The 17,538-nt window shown below is 50.9% G+C and overlaps 1 protein-coding gene across 1 annotated transcript in view; it reads left to right on the top strand.

The window, feature by feature from the left end:
* The window catches only part of Abcc8 (ATP binding cassette subfamily C member 8), a 114,865-nt gene that overhangs the window by 28,795 nt on the left and 68,532 nt on the right, over nt 1-17,538 (top strand). The window contains 7 exon segments of the mRNA XM_051148594.1: nt 2,377-2,511; nt 2,773-2,935; nt 13,694-13,734; nt 15,130-15,275; nt 16,240-16,345; nt 16,490-16,606; nt 16,950-17,025. Coding sequence (XP_051004551.1) covers nt 2,377-2,511; nt 2,773-2,935; nt 13,694-13,734; nt 15,130-15,275; nt 16,240-16,345; nt 16,490-16,606; nt 16,950-17,025 — 784 coding nt within the window.

The raw sequence follows: 17,538 nt of genomic DNA, 5'->3' as shown, positions 1-17,538 counted from the left end.
ATACTGTAGGGATTTGGAGTGTAGCTTGGTTGGTAGCGAGGCTGCTTAGTGTGTGTGAGTACCTGAACTCACCAGCACCACATAAACCAGAGATAGTGGTGGAGGCAGGAGGATCGGAACTTCAGGGTCATCCTCAGCTACACAGCGAGCTCAAGGTCATTCTGTTGAAGTTACTTGAAATGGGGTCTTGTTCTGTTTGCCCAGGCTAGCCTCGAAGTCCTCAGTTCATGCCATCTCCTGACTCGGCCTCCTGAGTAGCTGAGACTACCAGGATGCAGCACTAGGCCCATCTGATTCTCATTTTTAACACTTCAGAGACTGTGTGTGCCTCCACGCTTACAAAACTGACCAGCACACAAGGAGTCCTACTTGACTTCCTACTAAGAAATGACGGCTCAGCGGGAGTGTTTGCTTAGCATGCACGAGCCCTGGGTTAGGTCTTAGCCACCACCCACCCACCCACACACACACACAAATGATACAACCTTGGTCTCAAGACAAGGAAACCCCACCCGGTGGCAGTTCTGGGGCCAGCCCGGTGATCCCATATACACAGGCCTTTTATGATAGTGAAATTCATTTTTCTTTATAGTTTGTAATCTTTAATCACAAACGATTTTTTTTTTAATGACATTTTGGTGGACTTACTAGTGTACACTTGAGCTCCTGGTACTTGGTTCGCTGAGGCAGGAGGATTGCCTCAAGTTTCAGAACAGCTGAGCTGTAGAGTGAGACCCTGGAGTGGGTGAAGGTACACCTGAGGCCCCCTACACATGATCCTGGGTACTCTGGAAGGTTTCTTGGAGTCTGGCACAGCCCCAGTGGCTGAAGGGCACCCTGGCTGCCTCCATGTGAGCACTGCTCATGTAAGGATGAAGGGCTGAGTCAGGCAGGACTTCCAGGATGGTGCAGCTATCAGGTGAGAGGTTCGTCTCTGACCATGGCCCTCTGCCCACTGTGCCAGATTTTAATGTCAGTTAAACTCAGGGAGGAAGGTGGTGATGGGGTCATTTCACTGCCTCTCAGTTACCTCAGGAAGGAGACCCCTGAAGGAGGCTTTCTGTGACTAATAGAAAGCGTAGAGCCCTGCGTCCTCCACCCTTGAACTGAGGCAGCGAGTCTCATGCCAGATTGGTGCAGGGCTGGCAGACCGCGGCGCTGAGCCAGGCGGACGTGCTTTCCTCTCCTCTTTCAACTAAGGAGGCCATTGTGTCTGTTCTTCTAGAGCAATCCATGCAGTTACAGATGCTTGTCTTTGACTTCAGCCTGGAAAATGTCATCCGGAGGCTTTGGGGACTGGCAAGAGAGGTTTACATTTCTCATGAATAGTCATAGGCAGACAGTCACTTACATAAAGCTAAGAACAGAATGCCTATCAGGCTCCTTAAAAATCGAAAGAGGCCAGACTCGGGTGTGGTGGTTTTCACCTGTAATCCCAACACTTGACCAACTGAGAAGTTCACTCTTAAGTTCCCAGTGAGCCCAGGAGATGCCACAAACACCACTAATGAGACCTGTAGTCCCAGCTACTTGGGAGACTGAGCCAAGGGGATTTCAGGGAAAGCTGTCCTAGGTTAAAGAGTGATTTGGTGCCTCATCCTACACTGATAACTTAGTGAAACCTTGTCTCAGAAATGGTAGAATTGTTTTGTTTTGTCTTGTTTTAATGGGCCAAGTGGAAGGGGGCGGAAACCATACCTGGATGACAATAGCTCAGAGATAAAGTACTTGCCTAAACAAAAGGGGTTCTGGGTGGGGATATAGTTCAGTTGGTAGACTGCTTGCCTAGCATTCTGTAGTCCTAGTACTCAGGTGGGTGGAGGCAGGAGGATCAGAACTTGAAAGCCGTCTACAACTACAAAGTCTGTCCAAGGCCGGTCAGGGTTACATGAGATATATAACTAGATAGATGGATAGACAGAGTAGATAGATAGATAGATAGATAGATAGATAGATAGATAGATAGATAGATAGATAAATGGACACCAGGACCATGAAGGCAGAGACATTCTCAGCAGCTGCCTGGCATAGATGCCACAAATTTTCCCTTCCATTCATGGGTAGCTTATTTTGAGTGATATATTAGTCTCAGCAAATAAAGTCAATGGTGCAGTCTCAGCTCTCAGTCCCGCCTTGGGAAAGCTGACTCAGGGAAAATCAGTCCTTCAGCCAGCTTCTGGGGAAAATGCCCTTGGTTAACCACCCCGTGCCTTGTCTGCATGTGTAGCCAATATATTTCCTTCCCATGCCCGGTCCTGTGCCCTACTCCATGCCCAGGGCATTTTGAAAACTCGGGCACTGAGGCATACCACACTCTCAAAAGAGTCGGTGGCAGGATGCTGCCAATGCCCATCAGCCCCTTGTCACCTTCCCTAGATCGTTGTGGGCGTCATCCTCCTCTACTATATCCTTGGGGTCAGTGCCTTGATTGGAGCAGCTGTCATCATTCTGTTGGCTCCCGTTCAGTACTTTGTGGCCACCAAGCTCTCCCAGGCACAGCGGAGCACGCTGGTGAGTGTCCCAGGCTATGCATGGTCCGTCTCTGCCATCCCCCTGTCTCCCTCCACGGCCTTCACCTCAGCCACCTCCTCCACATGCTCTCAGTCCACGCCTCAGTTTCTATGGGAGGAACTTAACAACATGCTCATGGGGGACAGGAGCTGGGCAGAGAGCGAGGACATGGATCTGGTGCCTTCTCCAGGGCCGAGCCAGGGCCGCGGGCATGCCTGCTCTAACTTTGACCACACAACCACCGCCACTGCCTCCCCCCAGGAATACTCCAACGAGAGGCTGAAGCAGACCAATGAGATGCTCCGGGGCATCAAACTGCTCAAGCTGTATGCGTGGGAAGACATCTTCTGCTCCAGGGTGGAGATGACGCGCAGGAAGGAAATGACTAGCCTCAGGGCCTTCGCTGTCTACACCTCCATCTCCAGTGAGTGAACCTGCCTGCAAGCCTGGGATGTCAGGCAGGGGTGACGGGTGGGTCACAGGAACTGGAGACGCTTTAACTATGGTGGCAAACTCCCAGAAATCTGTGTTCCTTTAAAAAAAAAATTCCTTTTTACCATTTATAAGTACATGGGTATATATGTGAGGGTATGTTCACATGAGTGCAGGTGCCTTTGAATACCAGAGGCCTGGGTCTCCCTGGAGCTGGAATTACAGACAGCTGTGAACTGCCTGAGGGAGCCGGTAGGGACAGAACTGGGGTCCTCTTCAAAAGCAGTCCATGCTCTTAACCATTGAGCTATCTTGCTAGCCTAGAAGTCAGTTTTTGTAATTCACTTATGCACATGTGTCCTGAGAGGCTGCTGTGTGCAGGGTTCTGTGCTAGCTCTTAATACCAGTGCGAAAGAAAGATGAAGTCTCGCTCCTCACGGAGCTAGTACAGGATTGCCAGGCGGCAGAGAGCAAGGGACTAAGCAAGGGTTGCCAACTCTTCTGAGCATGAACAATGTTCAGAGTCGGAAGAAGCTGTCACTGCCCCAGCAAAGCTGCCATCTCCCCATGGGGTATGCAGAGGAAAGGGCTAGCTGCCTGAACAGGGCAGGAACCCCGGCTAGCCTTTTGCTCTGTATAAAACCATCTGGGTTTCTAGAGGCACACATATGAAAACCGCTTTAGAGAATCGAGTGGAAAGATCCCCTCAGACACCGAGCTAACTGATAACCAAGAAGTCGAAATCTACAAGGGAAAAGTCACCATCGAAGAGACTGTCAGATTCCTAACCATAGGAGAGACTATGGAGGTCACTCAGCGGGCGAACCGGCTACAATGCCAGGGTGAGGACTGAGTTTGAATTACCAGAGCCCACAAAAAGCTAAGCACGGTAGGTAGCATAGGTCTGCAGTCTCAGTGCTCCCAGGCCCAGTCAGGAGGCAGAGGCCTGAGAATCCCCGAGCTCATAAGCCTTCTAGATTGCGACATGCAGTGGTAAACAGGGGGCCCTGTCAGAAACAAGGCAGGAATTGAGAACTGGCACTGGAGATTGTCCTGTGACGACGTGTACACATGTCCCATGGCATGTGTACACTTGCACTCATACATGAGTACACTAGCACCAACACACATATACACACATACACACATGTATGTATACACACATACACACACATACACACACCCCATATACAAATACACTAAGAGAACCAGGTATGGTGACACACACCTGTAATCTCAGCACTTAGGAGACAGAGGCAGGAAGATCATGAGTTCATAGTCCTCAGCTGTATAGCGAGTTCGAGGCCGGGCTAGGCTACTTGCAACCTTGTTTCAAACAAAACAAACAAACAAACAACAAATAAATAAATAAAATTTTAAATATCTTGAAATAATGTCACCCAAAAGATAATAAAATTAGCACATTTGATATGACTAAAGAGGGTTTTCTTTTTCTGTTTTTGGTTTTAAGATCCAAAAGCAACAAGGCCACATAGGGGATAAGCAGGGGAAGAAAACAAAAAAGAACATTCTAGAAGTTAAAACTTTAGCTATTGACCCAGGCAGAAGGAGGGCGCATGGAGGTCAGGTGACCATGGGGCACTGGTCCAACACTGAATCACAGCTGATGCTAATTCATCCTCCATGGACGTACCCAATGGTGGCTGCTTTCCCCGTGTCTCACTGAGATGTAGACACGCAGCGAGCGGCAGATTCACTCTGTTTCCCTGACCTGCTCACGTTAACAGCCATTTTGGTAAGAAGAGCTCAGGCCCTGAGACAAAGGAAAAGGAAGGAAAGAAGGAAGGAAGTAAAAAGCACGCCAAATCAGTGCACATGTCAATCAAATAAACATGGCTAGAAAGAGAATCTGTGATTTAGAAGCTATATTGTGAAACATATATATATATATATATATATAGGATTTGGCAAGGAAAGTCAACAGAAACTGTTTCCCACAGGTGGGCAACTATTTCACTGACAGGAAGCTGAGGCTCGGTGGGCAGTGTGTTTCAGAGACCCCCACAGAGTATAGCAGCGCCCCTCAGAACAGACCCTGCAGAGCCTCCACATGATATTTCCAGGATGCCAGGGAGCTCCAGGGAGTGGAAGGACTGGGATTCCATGGCCATCATGAGGTTGTGTCGTCTTTGCAGACAGACACAGTCTTGAACAGGTCTTAACGGGAGTAGGAAAGATTAAGGAACCTCAGAGAGCTGGTCAGGGCTGACCTCCGCCTCCACATGAAATGGTTTTGCTTTCCTTTGTGGGGCAGAGCGTTTGAGCAGGGACTTACTCTTTACCACAGTCTGACCTAGAACTCACTGTGCAGCCCAGGCTGTCCTTTAACTCACAGTAATCCTCCTGCTCCAGCGTCCTGAATGCTGGGATTACAGGCTTGAGTGTCACATTGTTTCCTTTCAGTGTGCTGTGGGGTGGCCAGTTGGGGACAGTGATGGAGGGCGTGACTGATCTCTCCTAGATAGACTCTTACAGTGCAACCCACGGAGAGAAAAAAATGGCGGCCCAGGTCATGGACGTGTTCCTGGCATTTGTGCTGCCTTCAGAGAGGGTCTGCTGGGGCCAGGCAGCCACCATCCGTCACAAGGAATGCTTGGCCCTGAGCACCCAAGTAGTCAGTACTCCATCACCAGGTCTAGCTATACCATGGTCCTTGATATCTCAGACAGAGCCTGGTCCAGCCAGCAATGGCGAGGTCATCTACCACAGACAGCCTGTGTGTTCACATCGGAAGGCCTAAGACCCCGCCCCCTTGTCTCAGAATAGATCCATGGTCGCCGCCAATGGTCCTAGCCTTCCCTTTCATCCTCACCCTGACCCTCCTGTTCTCCGAGCAGGTATGAGGCACTTCATGAGGTGGGGACATTAGAACGGACATCTAGAGAAGCCGAGGGCCCCAGATCTAGTCCCATTTCTGCCTTGTCTCCATCAGCTCCTGCTGCCCACCCAGCCAGGAGCTGCTGTGTTATCATAGCTCTGCCCTGAGGACAGCCTGGTGAGAGATAAAGAAATACATACTGAGGAATGAGATTGGTTGGGAGAGCTTCTCCCGGTAGCTAGGAGACACCCTCTCTCAGCAGTACTATGGCTCAGATAGTGAGGCAGGCTTGTCATGGCTGACATGGAGAGAAGGAAAAGAAACAGCAAGGAACTTGGGGCCACTGGGTCCCCATAATTTGAGGCACAGTGAGCATCAAAGAAAAGGCAGCCCCAGGAAGTACACCTGAGACGTTTGTATTTACTCCCTGAGTTCCAGACTCCAACCTGTTTTGTGAATATGCAACATCTTAGGATGCCTGGTCCATGGGCTAGTGCCTGTCTCACCGCAGCCCGTGTGACAGGATCTTGGAAGATTAAGCCAAGACTTTGGGACCCAGGGTCAGTAGCATCTGGGGAAAGAATGAGAAACAGAAAGGACCTCTGGAGCAAAGCAGGAAGTGTTTTGTACCTATGCACAAGGCCACAAGGGACCAGCAGGGCAACACAGTCTGGTCCCTGGACGGAGAGTGAGGAGGCATGTAATTATTCTAATTATACATGTGTGTGGACCACCACATGATAATTCATGCTTGCGTGCAGTGTGTAATGATTAAATTAGAGCTGCTAGCATCTCCATCTCTTTAAGAATTTTGTCTGTAAATTCTTTTTAATTCTTTATTTTATTTTATGTGCATTGGTATTTTGCCTGCATGTATGTCTGTGTGAGAGTGTTGGATCCTCTGGGACTGGACAGAGTTATTGACAGTTGTGAGCTGCCATGTGGGTGCTGGGAATTGAACCTGGCTCCTCTGGAAGAGCAGACAGAGCTCCTGGCCGCTGAGCCATCTCTCCAGCCCTTGTCTGTAAATTTTGATGAGCATAAAATAATCATGCATATCTATGAGATGCAGTTGAGGTTTCAGTGTATGTTTCGGATGTGCACACATCAAACCAGGCCATTAACGTTACCCGCCTCCGTATCATTGCTCCTGTTAAGCTCTTTGGAGCTAGTCTATAGTCATTCAGAAAACATATAGGACGTTACTGTGAGTTACCCCACCCCAGATGTGCGAGATGGTGCTAGGAAAGAAAAGTAAGTCAGACCCAAAAAGACAGATAAGGGCGACTTCTCTCTCATGCGGAAGCTTTGAAAAGCCATCCCTGGGGCCAGGGAGGTAGAAGATTCATAAAGATCTTGCCATACAAGTGTGTGGACGTGAGTTTGAGTCTCAACACTCACATATAAAATAGCCAGGGGTGGGGGGAGGCTTGGGCATATAAGGCCAGCACTGGGGAGACAGAAACAGGAGGTTCCCTGAGGCGGGCTGGCCTAATCAGCAAGCCCAGGTCCCAGGGAGAGACTTGTCTCAAACAAACAAAAACTAAACAGTGGGTGCCTCCCGAGGACCGGCACCTGGTGTTGACCCCTGTTTTGCCTGCGGGCGCACACAGCCAGTCTCAATATAGGAGAATGATTGGGAAGGGGGTTGGGGGGGGGGGAGAGGAGGATAGTGGGAGGTTATGTAACGCGTGTAAAAGCACCGCCAAGTGCAGCTCTCCTTCGGGAGAATGCGGAAAGCCTGGAGCTGTTTGCGTGGCATCTCTTCCGAGAGGGAGTGGTCGGGTGGAGGCCTCTCCTGGCTGCAGGCAGGTGCTCCGTGCTTCAAGTGGGTTCTCGCCATCCTCTTCCCAGCCTCCCTGGCTTCTGTTTCCAGGAATCGAGGCACAGGTCATTAGGCTAATGGAAACCTCGTGTTCCTGCCATCGGCTCCAGCCATGGGGTCCCAGCAACATGGAAGAGTCCAGGTGTCGTGTTTCCAGATGGGGCCCATGATGGGATTGCCAGATGGGTTTCCGGTCTGGTCATGAATGCACACGCTGCAGGCAGCCTGTGGGGCGGGCATGATTCGTTCTGACATTTGTGATGGCTTCAGTCACAGGGTCACCAAGAGTTCTGGTGTCTTGTCCCGGCAGCTAGTGGCAGGGGTGGACCGGGCACTAAAAGAAACACTGGAATGCCCACATCCGGCGCTTCGCAGAGGCGTGACAGTCAGTCAGCCAAAAGTGCCATCAGTCCACGTGCGGGCCCATGTCAGAGCTCTCTCTATGCTGAGCTTTGCTGATGACTTGAGCATAAGGAAGGAATAGGCATGGTCCACACAGTCTTAGGGGACATTGGCTGTGACAGTCAGGAGTGGCCATGCACAAGTTAGAGGCACGGGGTCAGTTCTAGACGTCCCTTTCTTTTGCGTTGCTTGCCTGGTCCTGTGCATTTGTTTCTTTCAAGCATTTATGGACCACCTTACTTACTGGCTGTCTCTCCTATGTGCCAGGCCCTGGGGTCGGCACTGGGTGAGAAAAGATGCTGGTTGTAGCCAGATGTTGTTTATAGTCTACAGGAGAAGCCCATCATGCAACAGTGTAGTGATTGACAAGAACAGAGACGACATTCTGGATGCCCATAAAAGTTATGAGTTGTACCCAGCCTAGTCTGAGAGGTGGCGGGCGTCAGAACACTGGAGGAGACGCCTGTGGTAGTTTCTCTGGGATAAGCATGAGTTACCTGGGTGAGAAAGGAACCTCCAAGCACAAAGGCTTCGGGGTGGGAAAGTGATGCGGGTTCCATCACTACCTTCCTTCAGTAGGTGGAGACCAACTCATAGAAAACTGTGTGTCAGGTCGCTGCGCTTACTCCTGGGCCAGGGAGGCACGGAAGGAGCTTAGGCAGACTGAAGATGTGACTGCCATCTCTGTCAATGCTCTGTGCTCAGGGGTCCGGACTCCAGACAGGCAACGCGACAGTCTCAGGCTGTGTCTTAAAAATCCAAGGGCCAGAAAATCAGCTCAGCTGTGTGTGAGGACTGGGGCCAAGTGTCCACAAAGGCACAGAATAGTGCCTCTCCACACCCCACGCACTGCCTGTCTCACAACACAGTTTCCCTCCGGCCTCCTATGTGGAAACACAAGCCTTTTGTTTTGTTTTTGTTTATACCTTAGTCTTCTTGAGACCATTTCTTACAACTGGCCTGGAGCTTCCCACATAGCTGAGGACGGCCTTAAACTCTGATCCTCCTGCCTCCCACCTTCTGAGTGCAGGGATTCTGGGTGCTCACCACTATACCCATCTCCTGGTCCCCTCCTTTCCCTAGCTCCTCTCCTTCATCACCTGTCCCTCTCCCTGCCAATCAGTGCAGCTGCTGAAGGTCACTTAAGTGACCCTGGTTTGCCAGGTTGGCTGAAGAGGAGCAAAAATCAGTCCTGCTGGGGGCCTCCTGATGCACTTCTGTAGCCCCCAGCGACAGGGTAGCAGGCCCCTGCTTTCCGCTTCACTCTGTTGACAATCAGACAGAATGGAAAACCGCCCTACACACACACACACACACACACACACACACACACACACACACACACACCCCGCTTCAAAACACATTTTCCTTCCTCCTAGCACAGCTTTCCATTAGAGCCAGGTTGAGTCCTGCCCTCCCTCCGCAGGAGGCAAAGCTGGAGTTAACCTCCCTGGCACATGAGTCCTGAAATATTTATGGTAACTTAGGAAATGAAAAGCTTCTGGTATCACAATGTCAGGCTGGTACCCACAAGGCCAAGCTGCATTCCGTGGACAGAGCCAGGGGAGCCAGTGACTTGGTCTGCTCTGCTTCAGGTGGGTTTGTCTCCTCTGCGTGGGAATAGGGAAAGCTAACACAAAGTTTGCCTTGGGACAAAGATTGCAATGGGGGAAGGATGCTAAAAAATAATTGTTGGATTGAGTGAGTAACTCTAAAGGGACTTTTTACAGTACTCATGCCTCTGAATCATTGCAGATGGGCCTCATTTTTATAGTGATTTTTCAGGCCTCTTACCCTAACGAGCTAGGTGTAGTGACACACACACCTGCGATCCTCAAACTTGGGATATAGAGATAGGAAGTCCAGGAGTTAAAAGTCATCTTCAGCTACACAATGCATCGAAAGGCAGCCTGAAATACATGAGGCCTCATCTCAGCCAAAAATCACACATGTGCATGCACACACACACACACACACACACACACACACACACACAAATACATACTCCACAGACACACACAGACACACATATGCACACTATCACTTACACACACAAATGTAGTCACAGACACACACATACACTTACAATCATACACACACATGCATGCACACTTGTATGCGCGCACACACAAATACACACTCTCCCACACACAAATGCATACACAGACACACATACACACACATATGCACACTCTCACTTATGCACACACGTAATCACATACACATACATTCTCACATGCATGCACATACACAGACACACATACACACACATATGCACACTCTCACTTATGCACACACGTAATCGCATACACATACATTCTCACATGCATGCACATACACAGACACACATACACACACAGACACACATATGCACACTCACACACACACATGTAATCACAGACACACACAGACACTCTCACATGCACACACGCAGACACTTACACACACATGCATACACAGACACACATACACACACAGATACACATACACGCACTCTCACACACACATGTAATTACAGACACACACATACACACACACACACACTGTTCTAGTTTACTTTCTGCTCTTTTAGTAAATACCATGACTAAAGGCAAGTTGGGAAGAGAGGATACATTTTGCTTACACTTGCAGATCACAGTCGACCACAGCGTAGCAGGACGGGAACACCAGCAAGAGCTTGAAGCAGGAACCGCAGAGGAACAGTTTCCTAGCTCACTGCTCGGGCTCAGCTAGATTCCTCTACTGCCTGGGCCCATTGGCCTAACGGTGGTGCTGCCCACGGTGGGCTGGGCCCTCCTCCTATAAAACATCACCGCCTCTCCCAGAATCTTATCTGGACAGTCCTTCAGTGGAGGCGCCCTCCTCCTGGGTAACTTTGTGTCAAGGAAAGCCTGACCACACCCCCTTCTATCCTCTGCTGCATCTGACGTCATTCAGCCCACAGCTCACACTTCTCACGCTCACATCTGCGTGCTGGCGTGCGCTTCAATCTTTTGTTTTGATTGTTTTTTGTAGTAGTATTTGGTGGTGGTGGTGGTGGTGGTGGTGGTAGCTTTTTGTTTTTGTTTCCTCACAAATCAAAGGGAATCACCCACTCTGGACCAGAGTTAGAGAGAAATCTGTTCTCCGTTGAATTTCCTGCCTCTTCTACCATTGTGGGAAACTGTGGAGCCCAGAAAAATGGGACCTCAGGTCTTCACCCCACGGCAGCTGCCTGTTCGTTCTCCTCCCCCAGTTGTCTGCCATACTCAGAGAAGGACAGAGTCCCAGCCTCAGGTCCCCCAGTGACACCCCCCAAGGTGGCCAAATCTCTCCCAGGGTGATGGATGATCTTCAGAGAGGTGTTTGAAATACAGCAACTGGTGGTGCCCTTCCCCTAGATCCCACCCCAAAGGGGACCAGAACCTCTCTAGTGAGCGGTGGGGGGGACTGGAAAGCCACATTCTCATCCCCTCTCGTGACAGTCAGCACGGCCCAGAAATTAATTCTGTCACAAGCAGGCTCCACATTGCTGCCTCAGCTCTGAATGTTCGTTTTTAACTTATTTATAGCTTTTCTCATTCCTCAAAGGAGCCCAGGCATCTCTAAAAATAAAGACAATAAAACAAAAATATACATATTTTAACAATCATGACCAGGGGAAATATGCATTAGAATAAAATATCAATTATGGCAGACTTTTCTGCCTGCCAAATGTCCCCCCAGAGATGTTCACCATCACTTTACTAAGGTGTCCTCCGCTGACCCCCATGCTGGAAGTTTCTAGCCCGCCTCATTTTGGGTGGTTTGTTGCTACAGCTGGAGCTGTGCTCTGCCGTCATGGCGCTGAGGCTGGCACTACCTTGCTGATGTGATAGCCTTTCTTTCTCTTGGGTGATTATTCAGATAAATGCCCAGGAGATGGACCACAGGGTCAAAAAGTCGGGAGTTCTCTGCCACTCCCGACACACAGTGCTAGATTGCTTTCTCTGAGTTGTGTCAATCCCTGCTCCAAATTGCAGCTTGTTTCTGCAAGGACCGGAGGCTGAAAGGGTGAGGCACCAGTGTTCCTGCCATCTTACTGTGTTATCTTGATGGACTAGAGACGGGCAGAAGGGAGGCCTCTGTCTCGAGGGTACCTCGGGATAACTGGCTCTGTGGGCAGGAGTCACACTACTTCAGGTGTGTGGCTGTGTGGCTGGTGACAGTGGAGGGTGCAGGCCTGACAGCTGTGTGCTTTTCCCAAACAGTCGTGGCTGTGCTGTGTCCTATCCAGGACCCTTGGTACCATAGTTGTAACCAGTAATGTTCTACCCCCTGAAATAAGCCATAAAGCAGGGTGGTGGCATCAGGCGAGTGCATTGTCAGGCAGGGCAATTGCAATATGGCCATAGTTAATGCTGGTATTGATTAAAACGCCTTCCAGTCTTGCAGGAAGATTAGCACTGCCCAGGGCTTCAGCCATAATAGCGGAGCATTGTCATCTCCCCTTTCAGATTAGAAATTCCTGAGGAAAGATAGACATTTCCTTCCCGCCTGCTTGATAACTCCCCTAGGAACTTGTTCCCATCCTCCTTCACGTCCGGGCCTTCCTGGGAGAGCAATACTCACCCCCTTCTTCTGAGGGGGGAGCCCTTGAGAACAAGGACCATGCGTGTGCCCTTCTACCAGGCTGAGTTTCTCTGAAGCAGTGGCCGCAGCTCCAGACATCCCTGTGGGAACTAGCTACTGCAGGCTTCTTGCAGCAAGGAGCCGGCCAGGCAGCATCTGGACTTCAGAGTCTCAAAGGCTTGGCTGTTTAGCAGACAGGACCGATACAGTAGCTTAGCCTTTGGCCTTGGCTAGAGCCTCCTGCATCCTGCTCTTTTGGGCTTTAATATGGGTAATTGCAGAACCAGCCTCTCCCCCCACGCTCCCTCCCCTCCCCTCCCCGAACTTGCCTAAAAGAATGAGAGAAGAGGGTGGGAGAGACCCTGAGGTAAGGCTTTGAATTTAGTTAGTTAATTGGTGTGGGGGGGGTGGGTGTGGGGGGGGTGTGTTCACACATGCACACGTGTACACACACATGCCATGGCACACATGTGGAGGCCAGAGGACAAACTGTGGGAATCTATTCTCTCTTTCTACCTAATGGGCTTTGGGGATGGGACTCAAGCTGTCCGATTGGTGACGTTACCCACTAAGCTAGCGCACCAGCCCCTGAGGCTGGACTTCTAACAGAATGAGGAAAGGGCCTCTACTCCAGATAGCAGCTACCCAAGCTGAGCATGGGGTACAGGCCCTAGATCTAAGGAAGACCCCGATTTGTGCTCTCAGTCTCCAACCCCTCAGTCTGAGGGAGTTTGAAATCCCTCCCGAGAGCCCTCGCAATCTAGAAAGTGTCTGTACTGCACAGGGATATGCCTGATCTTGAGGTCTTGGAAGGAGCAGCCTTTGGGGACCCTGAGACACAAGCTGCTTACTGCTCAGCCATGCAGCCATGCAGCCAGTCCTACCATGGACCTTGCTCGATCGCTTCTTCACAGGACGGAAGCAAGGGCCGGGGTTAGCGGAACAGGAAGCTCTGGGGAAGGAAGGAAGGATGGGGCTGCGGGTGCCCTCTCTGCAGATGCACCCAGCAACCTGGGCCTCCACTCATGCGCGCTAGCCTGGCCAGCATGGCAGCCTTCTTCCTCTCCTAACCTCACCTTGTGCTTCCTCCACAGTCTTCATGAACACAGCCATTCCCATTGCCGCCGTCCTCATCGTAAGTGCACCCTTCTCCTCTGCGCAGGGTTGGGGAGGGGACAGGTGGGGAGCCATCCGAGTCCCGCTCTTCCGTGCAAGGATCTCAACAGTTGTATCGGGGTGTGAGGGTGGATGTAGATATATTCCCTCCCGACTCCACAGAGACGGGGATTCTGTCTCAGGTCCTGGGGTACAGGATACATAGTAGCTAGAGGAATGAAACCTCCTTTTACAAAATAGCTATTGAGCCTGGAGATATGGCTCTGTTGTTGGCAGAGTACTTGCTAGTATGCAAGATGCCCCGAGCTCCAGGCCAGCATCACATATGATGGGCACGATGGCACATTCTGTACCCCCAGCACTTGGGGAACAGAGGCTGGAGTGCCCATTCAGAATTACTTTTGGCTACACAAGTAAGTTCCAAGGCCAGCCTGGGCTACATAAGGCCCTGTCTCAAAAATGGTAAGAGGAGACGTATTCTTTAGGGAGCTTTTAGATGGCTGTTTGCTAACACACACAAAATGGAACATCTGTCGTAAAAATGATGGGAAAGTTAGGAAGACGAGTGAAAATGGAGGTGGACCCCCTCACACTCCCTACTCAGCATCGTCAGGGTGTTTCTTTCTCGGCCTTTTTTAAAGCAGATGATATGTCACTTCTACAGAAATAGGACTGTGTTGCATACACGGTTGTATAACCTGCTTTTTTGGATTTAGGAAGATGCCACGGCACAGCTCCTGTATTATGGACAGACATGATGTGCCTCTGAACAAAGCTATGCATAAGCCTAGCTGTGGAGGCAGGTCACTGCCCTACAGCAAGGTCTGGGGCCCCCGGAGCCCACCCTTCACCCCCACCTAGCTGCCCGCCTGCCCCCGTGCCTGTTTCAGAACTGAGGTTCTTTTAAAAGATATTGTTAGTTCCCCTGAGGCCGGCATCCCTGAGGAGCCTTGGAGGGCACAGGCTGCCAGGCATGCCGGGGAATTCATTTTCAGTGTGATTTATTGAGGCAATTCCTGGCCTGGGCTCTGGGAACTGTGCTGCGGAGCCAGCCAGGTAGCTGGGGACAGACCCAGGAGGGCAGTGTTATAGCAACAATTTTTGCATTTTCACCAGACTGTGGACTAGGGATGCTCACACCCAGAGTTCTAAGGGGAGCAGGGCTCATCCCTGCTTATTCTTGGCACAGAAGGGAGGGGCCAGAAGGGAGCTGCCACACCCCTAAGCATGAGTCCTGAATTTTCTGGGGACATTGTCATGAGGTGACTGAAGAAGATGATTGCCTCTAACTGAAAGGTTCCCCCACAGTCCTGAACAGCTCTCAGCTTCCAGGACCTTGGGCTCCCACTGTGGGAGCACACCAGGGCGACCCACACCCTGAGTCACCGCACCCTCCCTGTGCCTTTATCCACAGACCTTCGTGGGCCACGTCAGCTTCTTCAAAGAGTCGGACTTCTCACCCTCCGTGGCCTTTGCCTCCCTCTCTCTCTTTCACATTCTGGTCACGCCTCTGTTCCTGCTGTCTAGTGTGGTTCGGTCCACTGTCAAAGCCCTCGTGAGGTGAGAGAAGGATCCAGGCCAGGATTTTCTCGGGGGAGGGGGGCCTTCCATCTCAGCACACGCCTTCCTGAGATCTGAGCCCCTTCTGAGCACCTGTCATGGGAAAGATTCTGTGATGCTCAGATAGTAATTGGCATGCTGCCTGGCACATAGTTTGTGCTCCAATGACATTGTCAGTAACTGGTCTGAACCCCAAGTGATCTTAACATAGCCAACCTTAACTCTAATGGTTTAACTAGTAAAATCCAACTAACCATCTTTAACATTAAACCAACCTAAACCAAACAAAGGTACCTCCCATCCAGACTACTCCGATGACTGGCCAAATTTTTTTTTTTTTTTAAGTCTTTAGGGGCTGTGGAGTGTTAACTCAAGCTAGTGTGCTCACCTGGTATAGTCAAGGCCTGAATTCAATGACCACCAGTTTAATATATATATGTATATATAAGCTTGGGTGTGGCTGTGCATACCTGTAACCTCAGAGCCTGGGAAGTAGAGGCAGGAGAATCAGGAATTCAAAGCTCTCCTTAGCTATACTAGTAAGTTTAGGCTGACTCGGGCTACATGAGACCCTGCCTAGAAACAAAACAATACCAAAAAAATGGGACAGTGGGTAGAGGGGTGTCAAGATGGCTTAGCGGATAAAGGTGCCTGCTGCCAAGCCTGATGACGTGAGTTCAATTCCCAGGACCCACGCAGTAGGAGAGAACCACTCCTTAAAGCTGTCCATAGCACATGTACCTGCTGGACCCTACCACACAAAACAAATGAATATATGTATTCTTTTTAACTCCTGGTAACACTTGGTACCCTGCCCTCTGACCAGCTCCCAGGCAGCACAGCCTTTGTGGGGCACACGTAGAACCTAAGAGCTGTTTTCTCAGTTCACACCTCCTCCTCTCCCCTCTTCTGCCCCCCCCCCACAACCCTGGGGGTGAAGGGTATCTCTTTCCTTCCTCTGCAGCGTGCAAAAACTGAGTGAGTTCCTGTCCAGTGCAGAGATCCGTGAGGAGCAGTGTGCTCCCCGAGAGCCTGCACCCCAAGGCCAAGCTGGCAAGTACCAGGCAGTAGTAAGTATCCAGACTCCCCCTGACACTTCCAACGGTTTCATCTGAGTCCTGAAGTGTGTGTCCAACCTGCACTGGGCCCTCACATTCCCCCCCAGAAGGGGGGTCCTCCCAGCCCAGAAGCCCTCACCTCCTAATCATCCTCAGCCCCTCAAGGTTGTGAACCGCAAGCGCCCAGCCCGGGAAGAGGTCCGAGATCTACTGGGCCCACTGCAGAGGCTGGCCCCCAGCATGGATGGAGATGCCGACAACTTCTGTGTCCAGGTGAGTCCTCAACCACGTGTCCAAACACCCAGCCTCAACACCGTTTTCCAAGAGAAGCTTCAAGAACCTGCTTTCCGAGTCCTCTAAACAAAGCCCCCACCCCCCCGTGCCAGGCAGGAGGAAAGCCAAAGACACTGTTTCCACTCCCACTCAGCAGAACTCGCTTTTTACTCTCTAGGGTACCTCAGACAGGGCTTTGTCCCCACTGTCCTGCCCAGGAAGCACTCCTAGGGTTAGAAGCAGTATGCACTGACCTTCATAGGGGAGGGGAAACAAGGGACAGTCCACATTGACAACCCCCTTTCTGTCGTCTTCTGCACCATGGCCGGGATGGACAATAAAGATCATCGGAGGTTTCTTCACTTGGACCCCTGATGGACTCCCCACTCTGTCCAACATCACCATCCGGATTCCCCGAGGTATGCCAGCTCACCCTTCCGGACGTGCCCCCCCCCATGCCCCAAACAGAGAAAAAGGCCAAGTCAATGTTTGTTAAGCGCCTGCCCTCTGCTACCTAGCTGGCCATTCTGAGGTCTGACTTCTAGACAGAACCAGGCTGCAGCCGAGGTCAGGGCGAGACAGTGACACCTTGATGTCAAACCGTGTGTTGTCAGTGACATTTTAACAGGTGTCAGAGTTGAGTAGTCTAGGAGGGCTGTGAAAGTGGAGGTTCTGAACATAGGTGTGTTCTCTCCCATCAGCGCATGGCAGAGGGTCAGAGGTGGGAGCCATGGTGGCAGTTTGGAGGGACACAAGTGGCTGTGCTCCTGTCAGAGACCTCTGCAGGAGGAAGCAGAGGATGTCGGAAGTGGAGGAAGGACCTAGGAAGCCAGAGAACAGTGTCAACACTAGAAGGAGAAACTCGGGGAAGGAGACTTCTTAGGGACTCCAGGTTGGGCAAGGGATGAGGGTCTGGAGCCAGCGCACCTGTC

This window comes from Acomys russatus, chromosome 7, assembly GCF_903995435.1.
Source record: "Acomys russatus chromosome 7, mAcoRus1.1, whole genome shotgun sequence".
Taxonomy (NCBI): Eukaryota; Metazoa; Chordata; class Mammalia; order Rodentia; family Muridae; genus Acomys; species Acomys russatus.
The sequence above is the reverse complement of the archived record's forward strand: the minus strand, read 5'-3'. Positions and strand labels throughout refer to the sequence as shown.